Source organism: Bubalus kerabau, chromosome 21 (assembly GCF_029407905.1).
Source record: "Bubalus kerabau isolate K-KA32 ecotype Philippines breed swamp buffalo chromosome 21, PCC_UOA_SB_1v2, whole genome shotgun sequence".
Lineage (NCBI taxonomy): Eukaryota > Metazoa > Chordata > Mammalia > Artiodactyla > Bovidae > Bubalus > Bubalus kerabau.
In genome coordinates, this window is record NC_073644.1 from 29,594,373 (window position 1) to 29,618,426 (window position 24,054).

The 24,054-nt window shown below is 37.4% G+C and overlaps 1 protein-coding gene across 1 annotated transcript; it reads left to right on the forward strand.

Annotated features, from left to right (window-relative positions):
• Positions 1-11,861: 11,861 nt before the first annotated feature.
• LOC129635742 (craniofacial development protein 2-like) lies at positions 11,862-23,632 on the forward strand (the record flags this gene model as incomplete). Its single annotated transcript, XM_055558875.1, has 3 exons — positions 11,862-11,875; positions 13,659-13,839; positions 22,721-23,632. Coding segments are annotated over exons 1-3 (1,107 nt in total), but the record flags the coding sequence as incomplete, so codon positions are not given.
• Positions 23,633-24,054: the final 422 nt, after the last annotated feature.

Here is a 24,054-nt window from a genome sequence, read left to right on the forward strand (position 1 = left end):
GTGACCAAATTACCGGAGTTTCAGCTTTAGCATCATTCCTTCCAAAGAAATCCCAGGCTGATTTCCTTTAGAATGGACTGGTTGGATCTCCTTGCAGTCCAAGGGACTCTCAAGAGTCTTCTCCAACACCACTGTTCAAAAGCATTAATTTTTCGGCGCTCAGCCTTCTTCACAGTCTCTCACATCCATACATGACCACTGGAAAAACCATAGCCTTGACTAGACAAACTTCTGTTGGCAAAGTAATGTCTCTGCTTTTGAATATGCTATCTAGGTTGGACATAACTTTCCTTCCAGGGAGTAAGCGTCTTTTAATTTCATGGCTGCAGTCACCATCTGCAGTGATTTTGGAGCCCCCCCAAAATAAAGTCTGACACTGTTTCCACTGTTTCCCCATCTATTTCCCATGAAGTGATGGGACTGGATGCCATGATCTTCGTTTTCTGAATGTTGAGCTTTAAGCCAACTTTTTCACTCTTCACTTTCACTTTCATCAAGAGGCCTTTTAGTTCCTCTTCACTTTCATTAATCAGTGGAATTTCAAAAATGATATGAGACTCTGTATAGAAGCTTCTTTTTAGTTAGTCCCATGGGCTTCCCTTATAGCTCAGCTGGTAAAAAATCTACCTGCAAATTGGGAGACCTGAACTCTATCCCTGAGTTGGGAAGATTCCTTGGAGAAGGGAACACCTATCGACTCCAGTATTCTGGCCTGGAGAATTCCATGGACTGTTTAGTCCATGGGGTAGCAGAATGAGACAGGACTGAGCGACTTTCACTTATGGGCTTCCTAGGTGGCACTAGTAAAGAACCCTCCTGCCAATGCAGGAGACTTCAGAGACATGGGTTTGATCCCTGGGTTAAAAAGATCCCCTGGAGGAGGGCATAGAAACCTACTCCAGTATTCACGCCTGGAGAATCCTATGGACAGAGGAGCCTGGCAGGCTATAGTCCATAGGGTCACAAAGAGGTGGACACAACTGAAGTGACTTAGCAGGGTACTTCCTTATACAAGGAAGCCCAAACCATTTCTATCTCATTGTTTCAACAGAGTGTGCAGCTAAGCAAACAATTGATAAGATCAGGAATTTCATGTACTTACAGAAAAGAATAAGATTTCTTATTAATAATAATAGCCTTTAATTTTTTAAGCAATAGTTTTTACAAAAACTCAGTTCAACACCTGAGTAAAGAGGAAAAAAATAGATGTTCACATGTCAAGAAAAGAAAGTATGAGGTCTTTTTCAGAATCAATATGTACAAAGTGTCTAGTTAATAGTGATATACAAATTTTTATGAACATCAAAAATGTGTGGTATTTATCAAAAATACCAAGTATTTGCAAAAAATAGACTGCTTGGCAAATATGTGTTAGGAGTGCACAGATAGAATGAGAAAAAAAAGAGAAGTTCATTGATGTAAACTATAAATAAGAAGGTTTGACAAAGGATATTTCATGAAAGACTCCAAGCCAATAAAAAGTATTTCTTTGTTATCTAGTGAAGAAATCCAGCTGGTGTATCATCACTGGGATCTTTGGGCAACTCTGTGACAAATAATATACTACAGGATAAAAATGTGAGGTATGAGAGACAGAGGGCTTCCCTGGTGGCTCAGATGGTAAAGAATCTGCCTGCAATGCAGGAGACCCAGGTTCGATCCCTGTAGGGAAGATCCCCTAGTGAAGGGAATGGCTACCCACTCCAGGATTCTTGCCTGGAGAATCCCATGGACAGAGGAGCTTGGCAGGCTACAGTCCATGGGGTCACATAAAGTTGGACACGACTGAGCAGCTAACACTTTCATGATAGACAGAAGTAAATCTTTGCCATATACTTTAGTTAGGAAGATATTACTATTAGGGAGATTCCCAAATCGGCTTTGTTCTAGGAAATGAGCACATTGGATATACAAGATCAAATAGTGGTCCACAGTCAGGGTGCTTTCACAAAGTTCATAAAGCAAATGTAAATTAATCACCAGGACCAGATGGTATCCACTTGAGGGTTTTAAGGAACTCTAGGATGCAACGGAGAAACAACTGGCCATGTGAAACCAATCATTACTAAGAAACACTGTGCCAGAAAACTATTTGTAAATTAAACTTTTTTAGAGGGTGTTTCAGGAACTATAGTCTGTGAATTTATTTTAGTAAGAGATAAAATAGCGCATCTAAAAAAGAACAGTCATTACCTACTTTCAAAATGTCTATTCTTTTTATTTAAAAAAGAGGTTCCAAAAGTGACTCATCTTTAAAATTGCTCTCCATGAATTTTATATTGTTATATAAAATTTATCTTTGCTTTTAAATTGATTTATAATACTAAATATATGTACTTGTGCATGTGTGTGTATGCATTTCTTTCTCTCAACAAACATACATATATATATATATATAAATATATACTGGGTCCTCAGCTATGCTTGGCAACTCCGTATATTTTCCTTATTAGTGCGCTTTCTAAATCTTCATAACCTCTTACTCTGCCTAATCTCAGTTGATGTAATTCCTTCTTACTTTATGGAACAAAGAAAAGCAGTGAAAAAAGAATTTATATATTTTCTCATTAAATATTTATGAGTATATATAATGTTATAATAAAAATATATGTAAATTTATACATAAGTTTATAAAAGTAACATCAAATATATGTAATATACTAAAATAATCAATGATAATTTATAGATAAAAGATAATTTACAAATAAACTGCAATTTCTTGATATTGATATCTGTGAATCTGGAGGAACAGAGTAAAATGTGGGGGTCCAACAGTGAGCAAGAGCCAGCTTGGAAGAGATAAATGTGAGACTTAAGTTTCATTCTAAATGTAGTAACTGCCAAATACCATTCATTGGTCCACAAACTAATCATTAAGACAAACAAATGCTACCCTAAAGGCAAAAGGTGAATCCAAGAACAAAGACTTATTTTTAGAATGGCATAGAAGTAAGTAAAACTTATATGATGAACATAAATGTAAAAGGGAACCTGGAAACTATTTCTATTGCAAGTATTTTTTTATCAATATTACCTTCCCAATTGTTTGAACCCTAATTCTCATTGCACATTTAACTAGCTTCTGCTTTTATTAATATGAATCTGATAGGCCATTCAGAATGAGTCTTTTATTGGAGATATTTTTACTAAATCTCTCCATGTTGATTAATCTTTGTACCAAGAGACCAGGGAATTGAGGTACAGAGTCTACTGGTACTCCACCAGGCATATTCAGCTAGATGATTATTATTCACTTGAAACATACAATACAGCTGAGAATCTTTAATAAATATATTCAAGAGTGTGTGTAAACTGCACACAGCATTTCAAGGCAGTAGTTACTATAAAAGCACGGCACCAGATGAGGGAGATTCAGAGGTGGTCTTTCTAGAAGAGATGATATTTGAATTAAGTCTTAAAGAATGAGCTGGATTCAGCTAAGGCCACACTTTGGAGAAGGTGGTTGGCAGATGGAAGACAATCACAGAGGCATGAAGCATAAAACTCCATCACCTTGGTAGGAAATTATAAGCAATTCAGCATTATTAGTGGAAGAAAATGAAGACAGGGAAATACGGCAGGTGAAGCTGAGAGGCAATAATTAGACCATCAAGGACATTAAAGGTCAAGTGACAGGCTGTGGGCTTTATCTTGAAGGTCATGTTTGCATTCAAATTTCAGAAACATAGTAGTCAATGTGAAAAATAATGTGATGATAAGGGCAAAACAACAAATGAGAGGTTCACTGCCATAGTCCAAACAAAATATGATAGTACTAGAACTAGGATAATGGCAGATTGGTGGAATGAACATATTCAGATAGTTCTTGCTACCCTAGTCTAAGAGCTGAGATATAAATTACTGACAGAGGAGAGGTTCAAGTGAGATTTTGAATAACTCTAAGTATATATTGAGGGATTGGGGGCAGGAGGAGAAGGGGACGACAGAAGTTGAGATGGCTGGATGGCATCACTGACTTGATGAACGTGAGTTTGAGTGAACTCCGGGAGTTGGTGATGGACAGGGAGGCGTGTTGCGATTCATGGGGTCGCAAAGAGTCAGATAAGACTGAGCAACTGAACTGAACTGAACTGAAGTATATATTGAGCTTGAGTTGCCTCTAGACCATCCAAATTCAGAAGGCACTAGGATTTCACCAGATTTAATCGTGAAAAGTTCAGGATAGAGTGGGCTAACTCACCCTTATGTCTAATCCCTGAACTCAGGGTAAATTTGGAGATTTGGTCAAGATCCAAGGCACAGACAGAAACATACTCTACTATGGGAAGGTTTCAATGAAACTGAGCAGATATTGAGCAGAAAGTAGATAAAGAAATAAATAAAAAGTAAATGCCGGGACTGTTTTAAACTAGAGTGTGTTAATGGAAATTTTGAGGTACAGAAAGGCCAACAGATCAGGGGATGGTTATCACTGAAAAGATAGTTTGTTATTCATGGTTCCTAAGGAGAGGGAACACTCCTTTGATGAAGGATCAAATGGACCCATCACAAGACATAAAGAGAGGGAGAAACATCAACAAGAGCCTTGATGTGGTTTTGTGAGAAGGAATAGACAAGGGCAGGTAAGAAGGCTTAGGACTGGCTAAGTTTGAATAATTTCAGTGGGCTCTGGGGCATAAGGGCTGTCTCTTGTCTGAAATTTGGCCCTGAGTGATTGGGGAAGGTAGATGATAATCCAGAGTGGAAGAGAATCTGATAGGGTTAATTCGTGGTGGTGTGGCCTCTGGATTGTTTGGTTTGTATGTGAAAGGTGCGCTCCCAGTTGGAGGACACGTCACAAAGAGGGAGGGTAATGAAGGAGGCAGAGGTCACAGCAAGATGATTCAGGCACATTATCATGTTGTCTGGAACAAGGAGCTTGAATACAGAGGGGATGTTACAGTATGAAACGTAACAGAAACGAGAAACATGCTTAAGACGAGGATCCAAGGCGTGAAGGAGAGGGGGGCTAGTTTCTAGAGAGGACTATACAAGAAGATTCATAGGGCAAAGAAACAAAGTTGCTGAAGGTCTGCTATATGCTAGGCATTGAGCTGGGTACCAAGGAGTAACTTCTGCAAATTGATGAAGAGTACACTGCCAAACATGAGAAGAATGGAGCATGTGTGCTTATTTCAGACTTTTTCTCTTAATCTTTAGAAAAGGAAGTTGAAAAAGAATTCCCTCTACTTCCTTCCTAACCATGGAAATACTTAGCATAGTTTTTAGCCTAGAAGGAGACACAGCAGTTAATTAGAAACATGATGAAGTTGTTAACAAAGGTTGATATGTTAAGAAATGTTTCAGAGAGCTTCAAAAAGAAAAATTGATAGCCCTCGGATAAATTTGTTTATTCAGGTATTTAAATGATGTTCATCATTGCAGCATCTGGGAGTTTCACATCTCAAAAAGCATCATTGCTGAAAAGAGGTAATTTCAACAGCAGAAAGCAAAATAATTGAGCTGAATTGTTGCCTGCAGGGCTGAATGACCCCAAAATAACACAAACTTTGAATAATTACATAAAAGAAGAAGGTAAAAGAAATTAAGCAAAATAGGGAAACACTGAGTTTAATGTTCTTAACTGTTACTAGTTTATAGCCCTGACAGATTATTTTCAAAGATTATTCTTGAATATTTTCATGAAAGTTGGGCTGCTCAACTGAATGAAACAAAAAATTAGAATGTCTGAGTTTATTTGAACTTGGCTGTTGTCCTGTTATATAGTTTCCTTGTATCTGTATTACGGCATAAGATTTTCCTTAAAAGACATTTATTTTTCCTAGAAAACACCTTTTAAGAGTTTGCCATACTAATTGGCCAAGGAATACATCCCCATTAATGGGAAATAAATTTGTTCAACTTTCCTTAAAGAACCAAGATTAGAGGTTGCAACCAGATGACCTCCTAATTCTATATCTATTTTTTTTTAGCTTGGTCAGTATTAATTTTTTTCTTTAACTGAAAGTCTTTAGTTTGCCAGTTGCTAAAAAAACTTTCTCTTTATTGTCTCACAATAACACTTTTTTATGTACTTAAATATTATTGCTTTACAATAACACTTTTTTATGTACTTAAATATTACTGCCTCCACTTCTCCCCCTCCTGTGTCCCAATCACCCCTCCATCTCTACACATAGTCTAACTTAAACCGCAAAAGCAAACATTCAGGATTCTTCATAAACATCCCTAGCACATATGCATGTGCGTGTGTGTGTGTGTGTGTGTGCACGTGCACACACACACACACTTCCACATATTGGTCTTTATGAGCACCTTCTCTTGGCTACTACAAATCTTACTTTTACTACAAAGTCAAGTTTAAGATACAATTCTCCAAGGTTCTTGTCCAATAATTTTGTCCCTAACTGAATTCATATTGTACTTACTTGTGCCATGCCATTTACTTTTCATTTTTCATTATACTTTATTCCTTCTCATTGACTCTGTAGAAGGTAGTATTTAAAAAACAAACGAGTTGCCAATCCAGGATCGATGCACCATACTGGATGCTTGGGGCTGGTGCACTGGGATGACCCAGAGGGAGGGTATGGGGAGAGAGGAGGGAGGAGGGTTCAGGATGGGGAACACATGTATACCTGTGGTGGACTCATTTTGATATTTGGCAAAACTAATACAATTATGTAAAATTTAAAAATAAAATAAAATTAAAAAATAAAAATAAAAAAAATAAAAACAAACAAACGAAAAACCTTTAGACGTCAAAGGGCTTCCCTAGTGGCTCAGGCAAGAGTCTGCCCACAATGCGGGAGACCCAGGTTCAATCCCTGGGTCTGGAAGGTCCCCTGGAGAAGGAAATGGCAACCTACTCCAGTATTCTTGCCTGGAAAATCACATGAGCAGAGGTCCATGGGGTCACAAAGAGTCAGACATGACTGAGCCACTTCACTTTCACTTTCTTAGGCTTCAAGGTCAAGAAACACATCTTTTATACTTCTAATAAGATTTATTTATGGCTGCACAGGGTCTTTGTTGCTGCCGGTAGCCTTTCTCTTCTAGCTGCAGAGACTGGGGCCTACTCTCTAGTTGCAGTGCACGGGCTTCTCATTACAGTGGTTTCTCTTGTTGTGGAGCACGGACTTTAGGCACTCGGCCTTAAAGTAGTTGCAGCTCATGGGCTCTAGAATGTAGGCTTAGGAGTTGTGGGGCACGGGCTTAGCTGCCCTGAGGCATGTGGGATTATCCCAGACCAGGGATTGAACCTGTGTCCCCTGCATTGGCAGGCAGATTCTCTACCACTGAGCCACCAGGAAGCCTTCCTTTATGCTTTTTGATTTGGCAAAGTACAACAAATTTGATGATATCCTATGTTCTCAAATATTTGCTAAATGATGAACGAATGCAGTTTCTACATATGATTACTTTTTATTTTTCAAAAATAAATATACTTCTAATAAGTTCCCTGGATAACTGCTAATGCAACAATTTTTGTCAATTACTTTCTACATATTGTATTTCGTAAGTCTATAATATAGACCCTAAATGCAGCCATGTAAAATGGTTAAGTGCTTGATTATCACCTACTTATGTTCATACTTATATTTTGCTTCACATTTTTACTTGCAGCTGCATAGACATGGGGATATCCAATAAAACGGCACTGTGCTGTGTGTTTAGTCCCTCAGTCTTGTCTGACTCTTTGAAACTCCATGGACTGTAGCCCTCCAGGCTCCCATGTTCATGTGGATTCTCCAGGCAAGAAATAGAACTGCCATACGACCCAGCAATCGCACTGTTGGACATACACACCGAGGAAACCAGAATTGAAAGAGACATGTGTACCCCAATATTCATCACAGCATTGTTTACAATAGCCAGGACATGGAAGCAACCTAGATGTCCATCGGCAGATGAATGGAAAAGAAAGCTGTGGTATATACACACAATGGAATATTACTCAGCTATTAAAAAGAGGTGGATGAAACTGGAGCCTATTATACAAGTGAAGTAAACCAGAAAGAAAAACACCAATACAGTATATTAATGTATATATATGGAATTTAGAAAGATGGTAATGATGACCCTGTATGCGAGACAGCAAAAGAGACACAGATGTAAAGAACAGACTTTTGGGCTTTGAGGGAGAAAGCAAGGGTGGGATGATTTGAGAGAATAGCACTGAAACATGTATATTATCATATATGAAATAGATTGCCAGTCCATGTTCGATGCATGAGACAGGGCACTCAGGGCTGGTTCACTGGGATGACCCTGAGAGATGGGATGGGGAGGAAGGTGGTTCAGTATGGGGAACACATGTACACCCATGGCTGATTCATGTCAATGTATGGCAAAACCACTACAATACTGTAAAGTAATTAGCCTCCAATTAAAATAAATTAATTTAAAAAAGAAAAAGAAAACTGGAGTGGGTTGTCATGCCCTTCTCCAGGGAATCTTCCTAATGCAGGGATTGAACCTGGGTCTCCCACATTACAGGCAGATTCTTTACCATCTGAGCCTCCAAGGAAGCCCAAGAATACTGGAGTGAGTAACCTATCCCTTTTCCAGGGGATCTTCCTAACCCAGGAATTGAACTGGTGTCTCCTGCATTACTGGTGGATTCTTTACCATCTGAGCTACCAGGGAAGCCCAGTAAAATGGTATCTAACCTTAAATGACTGAAGAAGTAACTTTTACCAGTTGTGAAATTAGGACTACTCAGTGAAAGCTCCTTGAAAATCAAAATGCCTGAGTAGAGGCAAAAATCATTCTGGTTGACTTCCAAGAAGCAAGAATAGAGTGTGTATTTCAGAAAACCCCAAAATCAAGACAATAAAATATATGTCAAAATGATCTCAGGAAGCAGAAGTGCCTTCATTTTCAGATGATTCTCTCATTTCAAAGAAAGATTAGGATCATATATAAAAGTATTTGCTTCACCAACAGGCTCATTATTTATAACTTATACCTAGAAAATAGTCAAAGGAAAGGGTATAGTACACTCACATGACCTCAGCCTTGAAACTTTTTTTTTAAATGCTGTAGGTTAAAAATTTTATGTTCCACCAAAAGCCAATTGATTCCCCTTTCTTTTTGTAAGTGGTAATAGCTAAGCACATTTCTGAGTGTGAAAACAGAACAAACTTTCTTCACTTGTCTTTCATAATCTCTGCTTGGTGCCAGATAATGCCTGCTGTTATTTCATAACTGTGGATTTGTAGATTCAGATGTTTAAAATGGTGTATTCCTTTATCGAAAAATCAGTCATTGAATTTACTTGCTACCAGCAGGTTGCAATTAGGTCTCATTCACTACCACATGGTTGAAGTAGTCAATACTTAGGTGTGTTAGAGTTTTCAACCAAGGTGAAAGATACCAATTCATCATTAAAACACTGAGACTCAAACTGAATTAAACAAATACCCTTAAACAAAGAAGCTAAAAAAAATCGATTTTGCTTTACAATTCTTAAAAAAAATAAATTCTAAAAATATGAAAGGCTCTTGTCAGCTATGTTGTGAAAACACCAGTATTTCGGATCAGTGGTAGAGAAAAAATAAAATGGTGTCACTCGGTGATCACCATTCATCACTATGCTCTAGTCTATAAAACCTTGTTGGCCCATGGAAATAAGTTGCATATGAAAAGGTAAGTGATCTGGTGGTTTTGATAGAAAAAGAAATTGAGAACCACAATAATAAAGTATACTTTAAATATTTTTCAGTGTCAACCCTTACTTTACTTATAACCTCATCCAAACTATAATCTCAGGAGTTTTAAGATGATTTTACCATTTTTCCTCATTAAAAACGCAGAAACAACAGCAATAATAAAACTCTGAAATAATCACTAAATTTCAGTTCTATTGGTGGTTAATGCTCTCTCGGTGGTAGAATGATTTATATTTCTTCTTTGTACTTCTATTTGCCACACTTTATCATATTTGTTCTAGGTCTATTTTAATGAAATAAAATCATAAATAAAGCTAAAGCCACTTTTGTCCCTCATCCAAATTCTACCCCTTTGTGCCTTCCCTGTACTAAAGCAGTGATTAATACACATTGCTTACATTTCCAGTCTTTTGATTGTATGTGAGAGAGCAACATGTAATAGTACTTTATATGAGTTTTATTTAATTGTTGATCATACTACTGCAATTTCTTTTCTTCATAGTTGTTTTTCTCTCTATTATATCAATATGAAAATGAGATGGTTAGATAACATCACCAACTCAATGGACATGAGCTTGAGCAAACTCTGGGAGGCAGTGGAGGACAGGGGAACCTAGCATGCAGCCTGCTGCAGTCCAGGGAGTCACAAAGAGTCAGACATGACTCAGCAACTGAACAACAACAACAAATCAGTATATGCTAATGTAGTTAATTCCTTTTCTTCTATATATAGTATCTCATTGTACTTTTAATAACACTTTCCATTTATCTGTTAGTCTGTTGATGGACATACAAAGTTATCTGCAATTATTTCTCGCTACAAAAGGAGTTAAAATGCAAATTATCATATGTATATTTTTGTGTACCTGTGCACCAATTTTTTAAAATAGGTAGACTAGAATGATTGGTTTAAAAGGAATTAATCCTAATCAATTTTTGCCAATTTTTCTCTTAAATTATTGTAACATTTTATACTCCCATATAGGCTTCCCTGGTGGCTCAGTGGTGAGAAATCCACCAGCAATGCAGGAGAGGCAGATTTGATCCCTGAGTCAGGAAGATCTCCTGGAGGAGGGCATGGCAAACCACTCCAGTATTCTTGCCAGGAAAATCCCATGGACAGAGAAATCTGGCAGGCTACAGTCCATGAGGTCACAAAGAGTCGTACACAGACCGAGGCATCTGAGCACCCACACACATACTCCCTTAGGTAACCTATGACAGTTTCCCCAAGACCCTTTTTAGTATATGATATCAAACTTTAAAATTTTTTTGCCCATATGACTAAGAAATTTTATTTTCTTTTTAAGCTTGTGCTTCTCCTATTGTTGAAAATATTTTGGATAATTCTGTTATATTGGACTCAGGTTACTCTTCAGTGAATTGCTCATTATTGCATCTTATAATTTTTCCTACTAGGATGTATGTGTTCTTTCTTAGTGAATTAAGAAATGCTATTGGATAATAATTATTTATCTGTTACAAAGTAGCATATATTGTTTTCTAGTCAATCCTAGCTTATCTTTTAACTTGGTTTCTGGGAATGTTAGTCATGTAGCGGTTCACAGTTTTGATAGAGTCACATTCATCAACCTTTATTTTATAAGATGTGCTTATGTATTCGATTTAAAAATTAATTCACTATTTTATATCAGACATGTTCTCCTACAACTTTCTTGTAATATTTTAAAATTTCAGTGTTCCTATTGAGTTGTTTATTCCATCTGGAAATACTTCATATAATGTAAGATATATTGTTCATTCACTCAATCGTGTCCGACTCTGCGACCCCAAGGACTGCAGCATGCCAGGCCTCCCTGTCCTTCACCATCTCCCAGAGTTTGCACAAAATCATGTCCACTGAGTCAGTGATGCCGTCCAACCATCTCACCTCTGTCACCCCTTCTCCTCCTGCCTTCAGTCTGTCCCAGAATCAGAGTCTTTTCTAATGAGTCTGCTTTTTGCATCAGGTGGCCGAAGTATTGGAGCTTCAGCTTCAGCGTCAATCCTTCCAATGAATTTCAGGGTTGATCTCCTTTAGGATTAACTGGTTGTAAGAAAAGAACCAATTTTTTTTCCTTTATGCAAAGACTATTATTGTAACATCACTTACTTACAGTTCTACTTTAGCCTGATGATTTGTAATGTCCCTCTACCAAGAGAACATGTTTTTCTGGGTCTAAGTTCTCCATTCTATGTATTGTCCATTTCTGATCTTGAATCACTATGAATCACGCCGGGTAGGATCACCCAAGATGGACGGGTTATGATGGAGAGTTCTGACAAAACTCTGGAGAAGAGACTGGCAAACCACTTCAGCATTCTTGCTTTGAGAATCCCATGAACAGTATGAAAAGGCAAAAGGATATGACACAAAGATGAATCACAGTTATCATAAGTTGTGACATTGGTAAGAAGGCTTCTGTTATTATTTTTAATTTTGCCCTAGAAATATTTTAGATATTTTTGTTGTATCCTCATTAAAGTTAGGATCAGTTTGTTTAAGATCTAGAAAAAAAAATTTTTTTGAGATTTTCATTTTATTTGTATTGCACTGATTGATATTTTTGGGACAGAATTAACTTAAGATATAAAATTTTTCACTGATGAACTTATTATGCACTTTTATTTATTCAGAGCTTCTTTTATGCTTTTCAATAATTCATAATCTTTTATTTCATAAAGAACTTACATATATATATATATACACACACACATACATATATATATAGCGCAGCAATTTCCTGCCTTAATGTATTAGTTTATGATGATATTGTAAATGGGGTATTTTTAAATATTGATATATATTTTCAGTTATTGCAGATTGTGATCTGAATACAATTTGCTGCACGTTCTTATTGCTTCTAATGATTTACAGATTGTCTTAGGTTATCCTATAGACAACCAGAGTCAGCAAATAAGTATGAGTTTGTTTTCCTTTAAAATATTTTTGCCTCTATTTCTGTTTTTCTGTCTTATTTAATTGGCTAGCCACAAGAATTTTCAGTTCACTGTGAAATAATTGGAATATAGAGGTCATCTTTGTTTCTGTTCAGTCTTTTATTGAAATTTTTTAAAAGTGTGACTCATCTCTGGGATGTTTAAAGTGAAGTTTTAGTATATAAAATTCATCAGGTTAAAGGAATTTCTTTGCATGTGTAGTTTGACGAGAATTTAAAAGATGAATTAACTATTAATTCTATCAAAAGTCAGTTACTTCTCAAGATTTTTCATCAACAATCTGACAAAAGAGAACTTATATTGATAGTATTTTCTAATGCTAGAATATTATTGTTCTCCTTCAGTAAACTTAGTAATATATTAACTTGATGAAGATGAATTCAGTTTTAAAATTGTATTTAGTATCTCAGTCTATACATTCAAATGTAACATTGCTCTTTGTCTCTTTTCTTCTTGCCTCCTTTTTGTGCAGCCCATGAAAGCCATAAAAAATAATTTGCATGGCCTACCTCATATTTTTACATCTAAAAAAAAACATTTTTACAAAATGGGCAGTCTTTGTTCTTTAAAATTTAATAAATCTGCAAATTGTGCAGCCTAGCTATATTTTAGTAACATTATTTTATTAAGATTTAATTGCATGTGCAAGTTTCCTTTTATTTTCAATACTGCTTTATTGATTTGTTTTTCTGAATATATTACATTTTTAGTTGACCTTTGCTTCTTAATGTCTCCTGCACTGGCAGGTGGATTCTCTACCACAATAGGGCGACTTGGGAAGGCCCTATTGACTTATAGTGACCCTTTAAAAATGAAATGGCAAACCACTCCAGTATTCCTGCCTGAAGAATCCCATGGACAGAGGAGCCTGGTGGGCTACAGTCCATAGGATCACGGAGAATCCTACATGACTGAGCACATATGCACTCCTTGTGGCGTGTGGGATCTTAGTTCCCCTACCAGGGATCAAACCCTGGGCCCTCTGTAGTAGAAGCTCAGAGTTTTATCCACTGTATCACCAGGAAGTCCTGCTGGCCCAGTGTTTGCCTGTGGGTAGCACAGACAATTGGCACGGACCTGCTGCCGTCCTTTCTGTGGGGACTCCAGTTCTGGAGCTGCCACTTCTGCAGCAACACAGCAGCCAGTTTCTTCTCTTAATCACTATGGTGTCAACTTTAAGAAAGATGATGTGGTGCCCTACAACTGGTTTTTATTAGTGGAAGGCAGAGCATCCTGGCAGCTGGTAAAGAATCTGCCTGCAATGCAGGAGACCTCAATTCAATTCCTGGGTTGGGAAGATCCCCTGCAGAAAGGATAGGCTATCCACTCCAGTATTCTTGGCTTTCCCTGGTGGCTCAGATGGTAAAGAATCTGCCCACAATGCAGGAGACCTGGGTTTGATCCCTGGTTTGGGCTAGTAAAGTAATGCTCAAAATTCTCCAAGCCAGGCTTCAGCAGTATGTAAACTGTGAACCTTCAGTTGGTCAAGCTGGTTTTAGAAAAGGCAGAGGAACAAGAGATCAAATTGCCAACATCCGCTGGATCATGGAAAAAGCAAGAGAGCTCCAGAAAAACATCTATTTCTGCTTTATGGACTATTTCAAAACTTTGCCTGTGTGGATCACAATAAACTGTGTAAAATTCTTCAAGAGATGGGAATACTAGACCACCTGACCTGCCTCTTGAGAAATTTGTATGCAGGTCAGGAAGCAACAGCAAAACTAATACAATTATGTAAAGTTTAAAAATAAAATAAAATTAAAAAAATAAAAATAAAAAAATAAAATATTAAAATTTTTTTTAATAAATTATCTTTGATCAATAAAAAAAATAAAAAAAAATAAGAACTGGACATGGAACAACAGACTGGTTCCAAATAGGAAAAGGAGTACGTCAAGGCTATATATTGTCACCCTGCTTATTTAACTTACATGCAGAGTACATCATGAGAAATGCTGGGCTGGAAGAAGCACAAGCTGGAATCAAGATTTCCGGGAGAAATAACAATAACCTCAGATATGCAGATGACACCACCCTTATGGCAGAAAGTGAAGAGGAACGAAGGAGCCTCTTGATGAAAGTGAAAGAGGAGAGTGAAAAAGTTGGCTTAAAGCTCAACATTCAGAAAGCTAAGATCATGGCATCTGGTCCATTCACTTCATGGCAAATAGATGGAGAAACAGTGGAAACAGTGTCAGACTTTATTTTTGGGGGCTCCAAAAATCACCGCAGATGGTGATTGCAGCCATGCAATTAAAAGATGCTTACTCCTTGGAAGGAAAGTTATGACCAACCTAGATAGCATATTGAAAAGCAGAGACATTACTTTGCCAACAAAGGTCCATTTAGTCAAGGCTATGATTTTTCCAGTAGTCATGTATGGATGTGAGATTTGGACTGTGAAGCAAGCAGAGTGCCGAAGAATTGATGCTTTTGAACTGTGGTGTTGGAGAAGACTCTTGAGAGTCCCTTGGACTGCAAGGAGATCTAACCAGTCCATTCTAAAGGAGATTGGTCCTGGGTGTTCTTTTGAAGGAATGATGCTAAAGCTGAAACTCCAGTACTTTGGCCACCTCATGCGAAGAGCTGACTCATTGGAAAAGACCCTGATGCTAGGAGGGATTGGGGGCAGGAGGAGAAGGGGACGACAGAGGACGAGATGGCTGGATGGCATCACCGATTCGATGGATGTGAGTTTGAGTGAACTCCGGGAGTAGGTGATGGACAGGGAAGCCTGGAGTGCTGCAATTCATGGGGTTGCAAAGAGTCAGACATGACTGAGCAACTGAACTGAACTGAACTGAACTTGGGAAGAACCCCTGGATGAGGGCAAGGCAACCCACTCCAGTGTTCTTGCCTGGAGAATTCCCGTGGACAGAGTACCCTGCAGGCTGCAGTCCATGGGGTCGCAAAGAGTCAGACATGACAGAGTGACTAAGCACACAATATGTTAACAGATACTCCATCTATCACCTTCTTTTTCTGGCAAGCTTTAATGAATCATCTGAACATTTCCACCTAGTTTAATTGCCTGAAGGTTTTCTTTCTCCCTTTTATTTTTGTTTCCTTTTTTTTTTTTCCCCTCTGAATAATCCTGATCTTTTCCCCTTTATTTAATCTCATCTGTGGGACTTGAGCTGGTAGAGTCCCCAAATCCTGCTTTAAATCATTGTGCTCATAGTACCAACTGCTGTAATAAGAGTGAATGGATCATTGACGAGCCCATGAGACTTCACTGAGCACAGTCACATAGGCTTTTAATGAATGTAACAGTATAGCAGGTAAACACAGAGGTGCAACAAATTCCAGACACAACTCCCAGGGTCCTTTCTCAGTTGCCCAGGATGCTTTATCTTAAAATCGTTAACCAACAAGATACATGAAAACATACCTTTTTCGCAAGGAAGTCAAGGTACAAATTATAGAAGGTCTTTTGGGCCCCACTGGTCATAAAACCAAACTAGGAAACTGTTTAAACCAGATTCGAGTGATCAGTTTATATATTTTCAGTAAATAACATAGACAGATTAGCACAGAGTGCCTTTAAGGGAGTTTTTGACTTTATACAACACATTTAAAATCATGAGCTAGTACATTTTATCCCTGCTTTGGACAACAGTTGGTAGCAGACTTCTGGAGTTCCTAGGAATAACACAGTTCCATATCAGAGAAACCACAAGTTAGCCCTATCTTTATACAGATTTGTGATTTCAGTTATCTCTTTTTTATTCCATTTAAAAATACTTGTTGCTCATTTGCTAAGTCATGTCCAAGTCTTTGGGATCTCATGGACTGTAGCACGCCAGGCTTCTCTGTCGTCCACTGTCTCCTTGAGTGGAATAAAACTCCTGGCCTATATGACTGATTTTTGGAATGATTTTTAGACTCACTTTAAGAACTAGAAATTATTCTACTTTATCATAAATGTTCCTTGTATGCTTGAGAAAGATATTAACTCTATAATTTCTAGAATTAGCTATTATATATAAGACACAAGTTTTTTAAACCAATCTGTCAATTGAGTTTATCAGATCTTTCAAAATTATTATTCTGTGTCATTATTTGTTCACTTTACTGTCAATTAGTGGAAGAAGAATGTTAGAGGAATGCTTGATTTGTCTATCTATAGATGTAACACTGTCAGTTATTTCCCATATAAATTTGAGAATAGGTTATTATCGTCAAGCAGGTTATAGAGTTTTATATAATCCTGGTGAATTTAAGGATTCTTTTCCTACGCCATTACCATTTTCCCCTAATGTATATTTTATACAATGTCACCATCAGCAAACTTTAGATCATTTCTCTCCTAATGTATTTATTCTATTAATAACATTTATTTTCAACATTTTTATGGTTTTACATTTTTTAATTTTGTAAAATTATAAGCTATACCATTTAAGAGTCAATATTAGAATATCTGTCTTTTAATTGGCAACTTAGGTGACTTTATACATTTATTTGAATTCTTTCCCTATCTTATATTCTATTTTTTATTTATTCTGTTTTTTGTCTCTGCTTCCTTTAAATTTCTTTCATCCTAGCCCTTTTAACTAGCAAATGTTTTTCCTTTATTGTTTGGAAGCTATCTTTTAGTGCTTATTCACTTAAAAATTTTTTTTGTATTTAAAATTTAAAAAATTTTATAATGTTGTATTGATTTTTGCCCTACAACAACACAAATTAGCCATATTATACACACATTATAATTATACATCTTCTCTCTCCCTAGTTTCCCTCACCTTCTCCCATCCCATCCCTCCAAGTCATCAGAGAGCACCAGTCTGGGCTCCCTGTGCTACACCAGCTATCAATCTTACTCGATAGTATACATATGTTGATGCTACTTTCTCTATTCATCCCAATCATTCTCTCCCTCACTGTGTCCACAAATCCATTTTTTAACTCTGCATCTCCATTCCTTCCCTGCAAATATTTCATCAATATCATTTGTCTAGATTCCATACATATACATGAACATACTGCATCTGTTTTCTTAAGTGTAAATTTTTTAAAAAGTCAAAATATATACCTTCCACAGACCACTTAAGTTTGAGCATCCCATCTCGTTTTAAAAGCTGACTTAGGGAGCTATTTCCCAAAGAGAAGTATGTGCCTTCAGCTGGACGGATCTCTCCTCTTAGTGGTTGTATCAGTCAGTTCAGTCACTCAGTCATGTCTGACTCTTTGCAACCCCATGGACCACAGCACGCCAGGCTTCCTTGTCCATCACCAACTCCCAGAGTTTGCTTAAACTCATGTCCATTGAGTCGGTGATGTCATCCAACCATCTCATCCTCTGTCATCCCCTTCTCCTCCTGCCTACAATCTTTCCCAGCATCAGGGTCTTTTCCAGTGAGTCAGTTCTTCACGTCAGGTGGTCAAAGTATTGGAATTTCAGCTTCAGCATCGGTCCTTCCAATGAATACTCAAGACTGATCTCTTTTAGGAGGGATGGTTGGATCTCCTTGCAGTCCAAGGGACTCTCAAGAGTCTTCTCCAACACCACAGTTCAAAAGCATCAATTGTTTGGCCCTCAGCTTTCTTTATAGTCCAACTCTCACATCCATACATGACCACTGGAAAAACCATAGCCTTGACTAGATGGACCTTTGTTGGTAAAGTAATGTCTCTGCTTTTTAATATGCTGTCTAGGTTGTTCATAACTTTCCTTCCAAGGAATAAGCGTCTTTTAATTACATGGCTGAAGTCACCATCTTCAGTGATTTTGGAGCCCCCCAAAATAAAAAGTCAGCCACTGTTTCCACTGTTTCCCCATCTATTTGACATGAAATGATGGGACCAGATGCATGGTCTTAGTTTTCTGAATGTTGAGCTTTAAGCTAAAACTTTTTCACTCTCCTCTTTTACTTTCATCAAGAGACTCTTTAGTTCCTCTTCACTTTCTGCCATAAGGGTGGTGTCATCAGCATATCTGAGGTTATTGATATTTCTCCTGGTTCCAGCTTGTGCATCATCCAGCCCAGCATTTCTCATGATGTATTCTGCATGTAAGTTAAATAAGCAGGGTGACAATATACAGCCTGAAGTACTCCTTTTCCTATTTGGAACCAGTCTATTGTTCCATGTCCAGTTCTAACTGTTGCTTCCTGACCTGCATACAAATTTCTCAAGAGGCAGGTCAGGTGGTCTAGTATTCCCATCTCTTTCAGAATTTTCCACAGTTTATTGTGATGCACACAGTCAAAGGCTTTGGCATAGTCCAGAAAGCAGAAATAGATGTTTTTCTGGAACTCTCTTGCTTTTTCCATGATCCAGAGGATGTTGGCAATTTGATCTCTGGTTCCTCTGCCTTTTCTAAATTCAGCTTGAACATCTGGAAATTCATGGTTCACATATTGGTGAAGCCTGGCTTGGAGAATTTTGAGCATTACTTTGCTAATGTGTGAGATGAGTGCAGTTGTGAGGCAGTTTGAGCATTCTTTGGCATTGCCTTTCTTTGGGATTGGAATGAAAACTGCTTTTTCCTGTCCCGTGGCCATGGCTGAGTTTTCCAAATTTGATGACAATTTGAGTGCAGCACTTTCACAGCATCATCTTTCAGGATTTGAAATAGCTCAACTGGAATTCCATCACCTCCACTAGCTTTGTTTGTAGTGATGCTTCGTAAGGCCCACTTGACTTCATATTCCAGGATGTCTGGCTCTAGGTGAGTGATCACACCATCGTGGTTATCTGGGTCATGAAGATCTTTTTTGTACAGTTCTTCAGCGTATTTTTGCCACCTCTTCTTACTATCTTCTGCTTCTGTTAGGTCCATACCATTTCTGTCCTTTAATGAGCCCATCTTGGCATGAAATGTTCCTTTGGTATCTCTAATTTTCTTGAAGACATCTTGAGTTTCCCATTTGTTGTTTTCCTCTATTTCTTTGCACTGATCACTGAGGAAAGATTTCTTATTTCTCCTTGATATTCTTTGGAACTCTGCATTCAAATGGGTACATCTTTCCTTTTCTCCTTTGGTTTTCACTTCTCTTCTTTTCACAGTGGTTGTATGATCCAACACTATTCCCATTTAATCTTCAGTGGATATTTCATAAGATCACTCGTGTGTTAGATGTGAAGATAAAATCTCATATTAATAACTTAACTGCTCTTTGTTATATAGCCAGCCTTTGAAGTCACTGTGTCTTTACCTGCTGAATACTTTGATGTGTGTGTCTTATATCATTGCACTTGTGCCTTCATTTTACAAAAGAATGTACCTTCCTTTTCTCCTCTATCAGCCCTCTTATAGTTACTGAGATGATATATAACTTCCAATGCAATAGAAGTTCTTTTCAAATTGTTCTTTTCAAATTTTTCCACTTTCAGACATTGCTGTCTATAATAGGTGAAAATGTATTTTTTTAAATGTGGAAATAAACTCTTTATGCTAAGATGCTAACATTACCTTCTAGGCAGTGGCCATATTGCCTTCATTTCATTGGTTTGTTTATTCCTTGTAACATACTGAATTATGATACATACAGTGATGGGACTACAGCAGTGTTTTAACAGCCAAATTATTCAATATAGGCCATTTAGGGGACAAAACGAACATGAGAACCTATAGGCAAAAACTTGTGCTTTAATAATCAAAATGTGAATGGATAATATCTGAAGATAGATTCTAATCAACGAAAAAATACACAATGCTAACAGTTATAATGGGATGGTTAAAATCTCAGTTTTGAAACTAGAACTTTTAAAATAATTATATTTGTCAGTAATGCACTCAGAATCATTTTTATTTTAAAAGGATGAATTTTCTTTTGCACTGTTGTGTTTCATTCAATAAACGGTTACTATTTTCACTTGAATACATTTTCTAAGAAAAATCAGAATTGAATTTTTTAACTAAAATGTAACTCAAAGGCTTAACTTATCTTTTTTTTAAACAAATGCATTCAAGTATTACTATAATTTATTTTGGGACACATTCTATTTATTTTTGCTCTTGAGGATTACTTAGTAATAACTCAGTAATCTATAAACCTGAAATTTTGCAAACATCCTCTCTACCTGGTGTTTTTAAATCAGAATTTCTCACTTTTTTTTTTCAATATTTGGGAGATTTTATGTCTCTTCCATTGTTGCAGGAGGGTGTTGACACATTGCATTCTGTTCATTATACTGCCTGAGAATCTAATTTTCATACTCGTTTCTAAGTGTGTATTTGGGATCTCAATTTTATTATTGAATAATCTCACCAGCCGAATTTTTGAATTACAGGTTTACTCAGGAGAGGGTCAATTGATTTTACTATTCTCAACTGGGAATTTTTTAACTTGGTGCGTGCTAAGTCACTTCAGTCATGTCCAACTCTGCGATCCTATGGACTTTAGCCGGCCATGCTCCTCTGTCTGTGAGATTTCCCAGGCAAGAATACTGGAGTAGGTTGCCATTTCCTTCTCCAGTAGATCTTCCTGACCCAGGGATCGAAACCGTGTCTCTTAAGTCTCCTGCACTGGCATTGGCAGGCAGGTTCTTTACAAACTGCACCACCTGGGAAGCCCCCAGGAATTTTTTACTTAATTTATTTATTGCTTCTATAAACTAAAATCTGATTAACCACATTGGGGCATGTTTTACAAGTTGAAGACTTACAGCTCAACTAATTGTGACCAGTTATAAGTAAAATACAAGTAAAGATTTTTGGAAAATATAATTTTATAGTGTACAGCATTATAATCAAGAAAATATAAAAATCTGCCTTTGTCATCAATGAGTTTGCAACTTTGTCTGGAAGTAGAAATTAAATATTTGGAAAGTAAATTGAAAGTTCACTTTTCTCTCCTCTCCTTTAAGTTGGCTTAAAACTCAACATTCAGAAAACTAAGATTATGGCATCTGGTCCCATCATTTCATGGCAAATAGATGGGGAAACAATGGAAACAGTAAAAGATTCTATTTTGGGGGGCTTCAAAATCATTGAAGGTGGTGACTGCAGCCATGAAATCAAAAGACGCTTACTGCTTGGAAGGAAAGTTATGACCAACTTAGACAGCATATTAAAAAGCAGAGACATTACTTTGCCAACAAAGGTCCATCTAGTCAAAGCTATGGTTTTTCCAGTAGTCATGTGTGGGTGTGAGAGCTGAACTATAAAGAAAGCTAAGCACTGAAGAATTGATGCTTTTGAACTGTGTTGTTGGAGAAGACTCTTGAGAGGCCCTTGGACTGCAAGGAGATGCAACCAGTCCATCCTAAAGAAAATCAGTCCTGAATATTCATTGGAAGGACTGATGCTGAAGCTGAAACTCCAATACTTTGGCCACCTGATGAAAAGAACTGACTCATTGGAAAAGACCCTGATGCTGGGAAAGATTGAAGTTGGGAGGAGAAGAGGACTACAGAAGATGAGATGGTTGGATGGCATCACCAACTCAATGGACATGAGTTTGAGTAAGCTCTGGGAGTTGATGATGGACAGGGAGGCCTGGCATGATGCAGTCCACAAAGTCGCAAAGAATCGGACACGACTGAGCGATTGAACTGAACTGAACTGAAACTGAAAGTTATCTGCATGTCTAGGTACTTTGAGGATAATGAAAGCCAATTCAGTCTAGCTAAAAGATATTAGCCTTTGTCTGGTTACTGGTAATGAAACAACTTAGCAAAATGTAGACTCATCAATAACTGACATGAATATTTTAACTTGTGTAACTGAATTACTTTTGGTTCATTAACACTGCCCAAAGTCATTTATTTTAATATGCATTTGGATGACAGTATTTGAATTGTAAATACGTCTAGTCATTTTTTTTTCTTTTCTATTTTAGCTTATGTGTAAATCAATTTACTGACACGATAGAGAAAAATTTCCTCTGCACTGGATTTTTACCACACTGTCATGAAGAAAGAAGGCTCAAGGCATAGCCAGTTTAGATGAAATCTTTAAAAATATTACAACAGTGTATCTCCTGAGAAGTATAAACAGTTAAATGCTCACATATTGTGTATGTGCAAATGTATTTAAAGTGTATTTAAACAAGATTGTAAGTATATATACAATCTTGTTTAAATATCTTTGCATATTATCTATATCTATATCTATATATATACACACACACACATACATGAACAGTATGAAAAGGCAATATGATAGGATACTGAAAGAGAAACTCCCCAGGTCAGTAGGTGCCCAATATGCTACTGGAGATCAGTGGAGAAATAACTCCAGAAAGAATGAAGAGATGGAGCCAAAGCAAAAACAATACCCACCTGTGGATGTGACTGGTGATAGAAGCAAGGTCCGATGCTGTAAAGAGCAATATTGCATAGGAACCTGGAATGTCAGGTCCATGAATCAAGACAAATTGAAAGTGGTCAAACAAGAGATGGCAAGAGTGAATGTTGACATTCTAGGGATCAGCGAACTGAAATGGACTGGAATGGGTGAATTTAACTCAGATGCCCATTATATCTACTACTGCGGGCAGGAATCCCTCAGAAGAAATGGAGTGGCCATCATGGTCAACAAAAGAGTCCGAAATGCAGTACTTGGATGCAATCTCAAAAATGACAGAATGATCTCTGTTCGTTTCCAAGGCAAACCATTCAATATCACAGTAATCCAAGTCTATGCCCCAACCAGTAATGCTGAAGAAGCTGAAGTTGAATGGTTGTATGAAGACCTACAAGACCTTTTAGAACTAACACCCAAAAAAGATGCCCTTTTCATTATAGGGGACTGGAATGCAAAAGTAGGAAGTCAAGAAACACCTGGAGTAACAGGCAAATTTGGCCTTGGAATACGGAATGAAGCAGGGCAAAGACTAATAGAGTTTTGCCAAGAAAATGCACTGGTCATAACAAACGCCCTCTTCCAACAACACAAGAGAAGACTCTATACATGGACATCACCAGATGGTCAACACCAAAATCAGATTGATTATATTCTTTGCAGCCAAAGATGGAGAAGCTCTATACAGTCAGCAAAAACAAGACCAGGAGCTGACTGTGGCTCAGACCATGAACTCCTTATTGCCAAATTCAGACTTAAATTGAAGAAAGTAGGGAAAACCACTAGACCATTCAGGTATGACCTAAATCAAAGCCCTTATGATTATACAGTGGAAGTGAGAAATAGATTTAAGGGCCTAGATCTGATAGATAGAGTGCCTGATGAACTATGGACTGAGGTTCGTGACATTGTACAGGAGACAGGGATCAAGACCATTCCCATAGAAAAGAAATGCAAAAAAGCAAAATGGCTGTCTGGGGAGGTCTTACAAATAGCTGTGAAAAGAAGAGAAGTGAAAAGCAAAGGAGAAAAGGAAATATATAAACATATGAATGTAGAGTTCCAAAGAATAGCAAGAAGAGATAAGAAAGCCTTCTTCAGCGATCAATGCAAAGAAATGGAAAACAACAGAATGGGAAAGACTAGGGATCTCTTCAAGAAAATCAGAGATACCAAAGGAAAATTTCATGCAAAGATGAGCTCGATAAA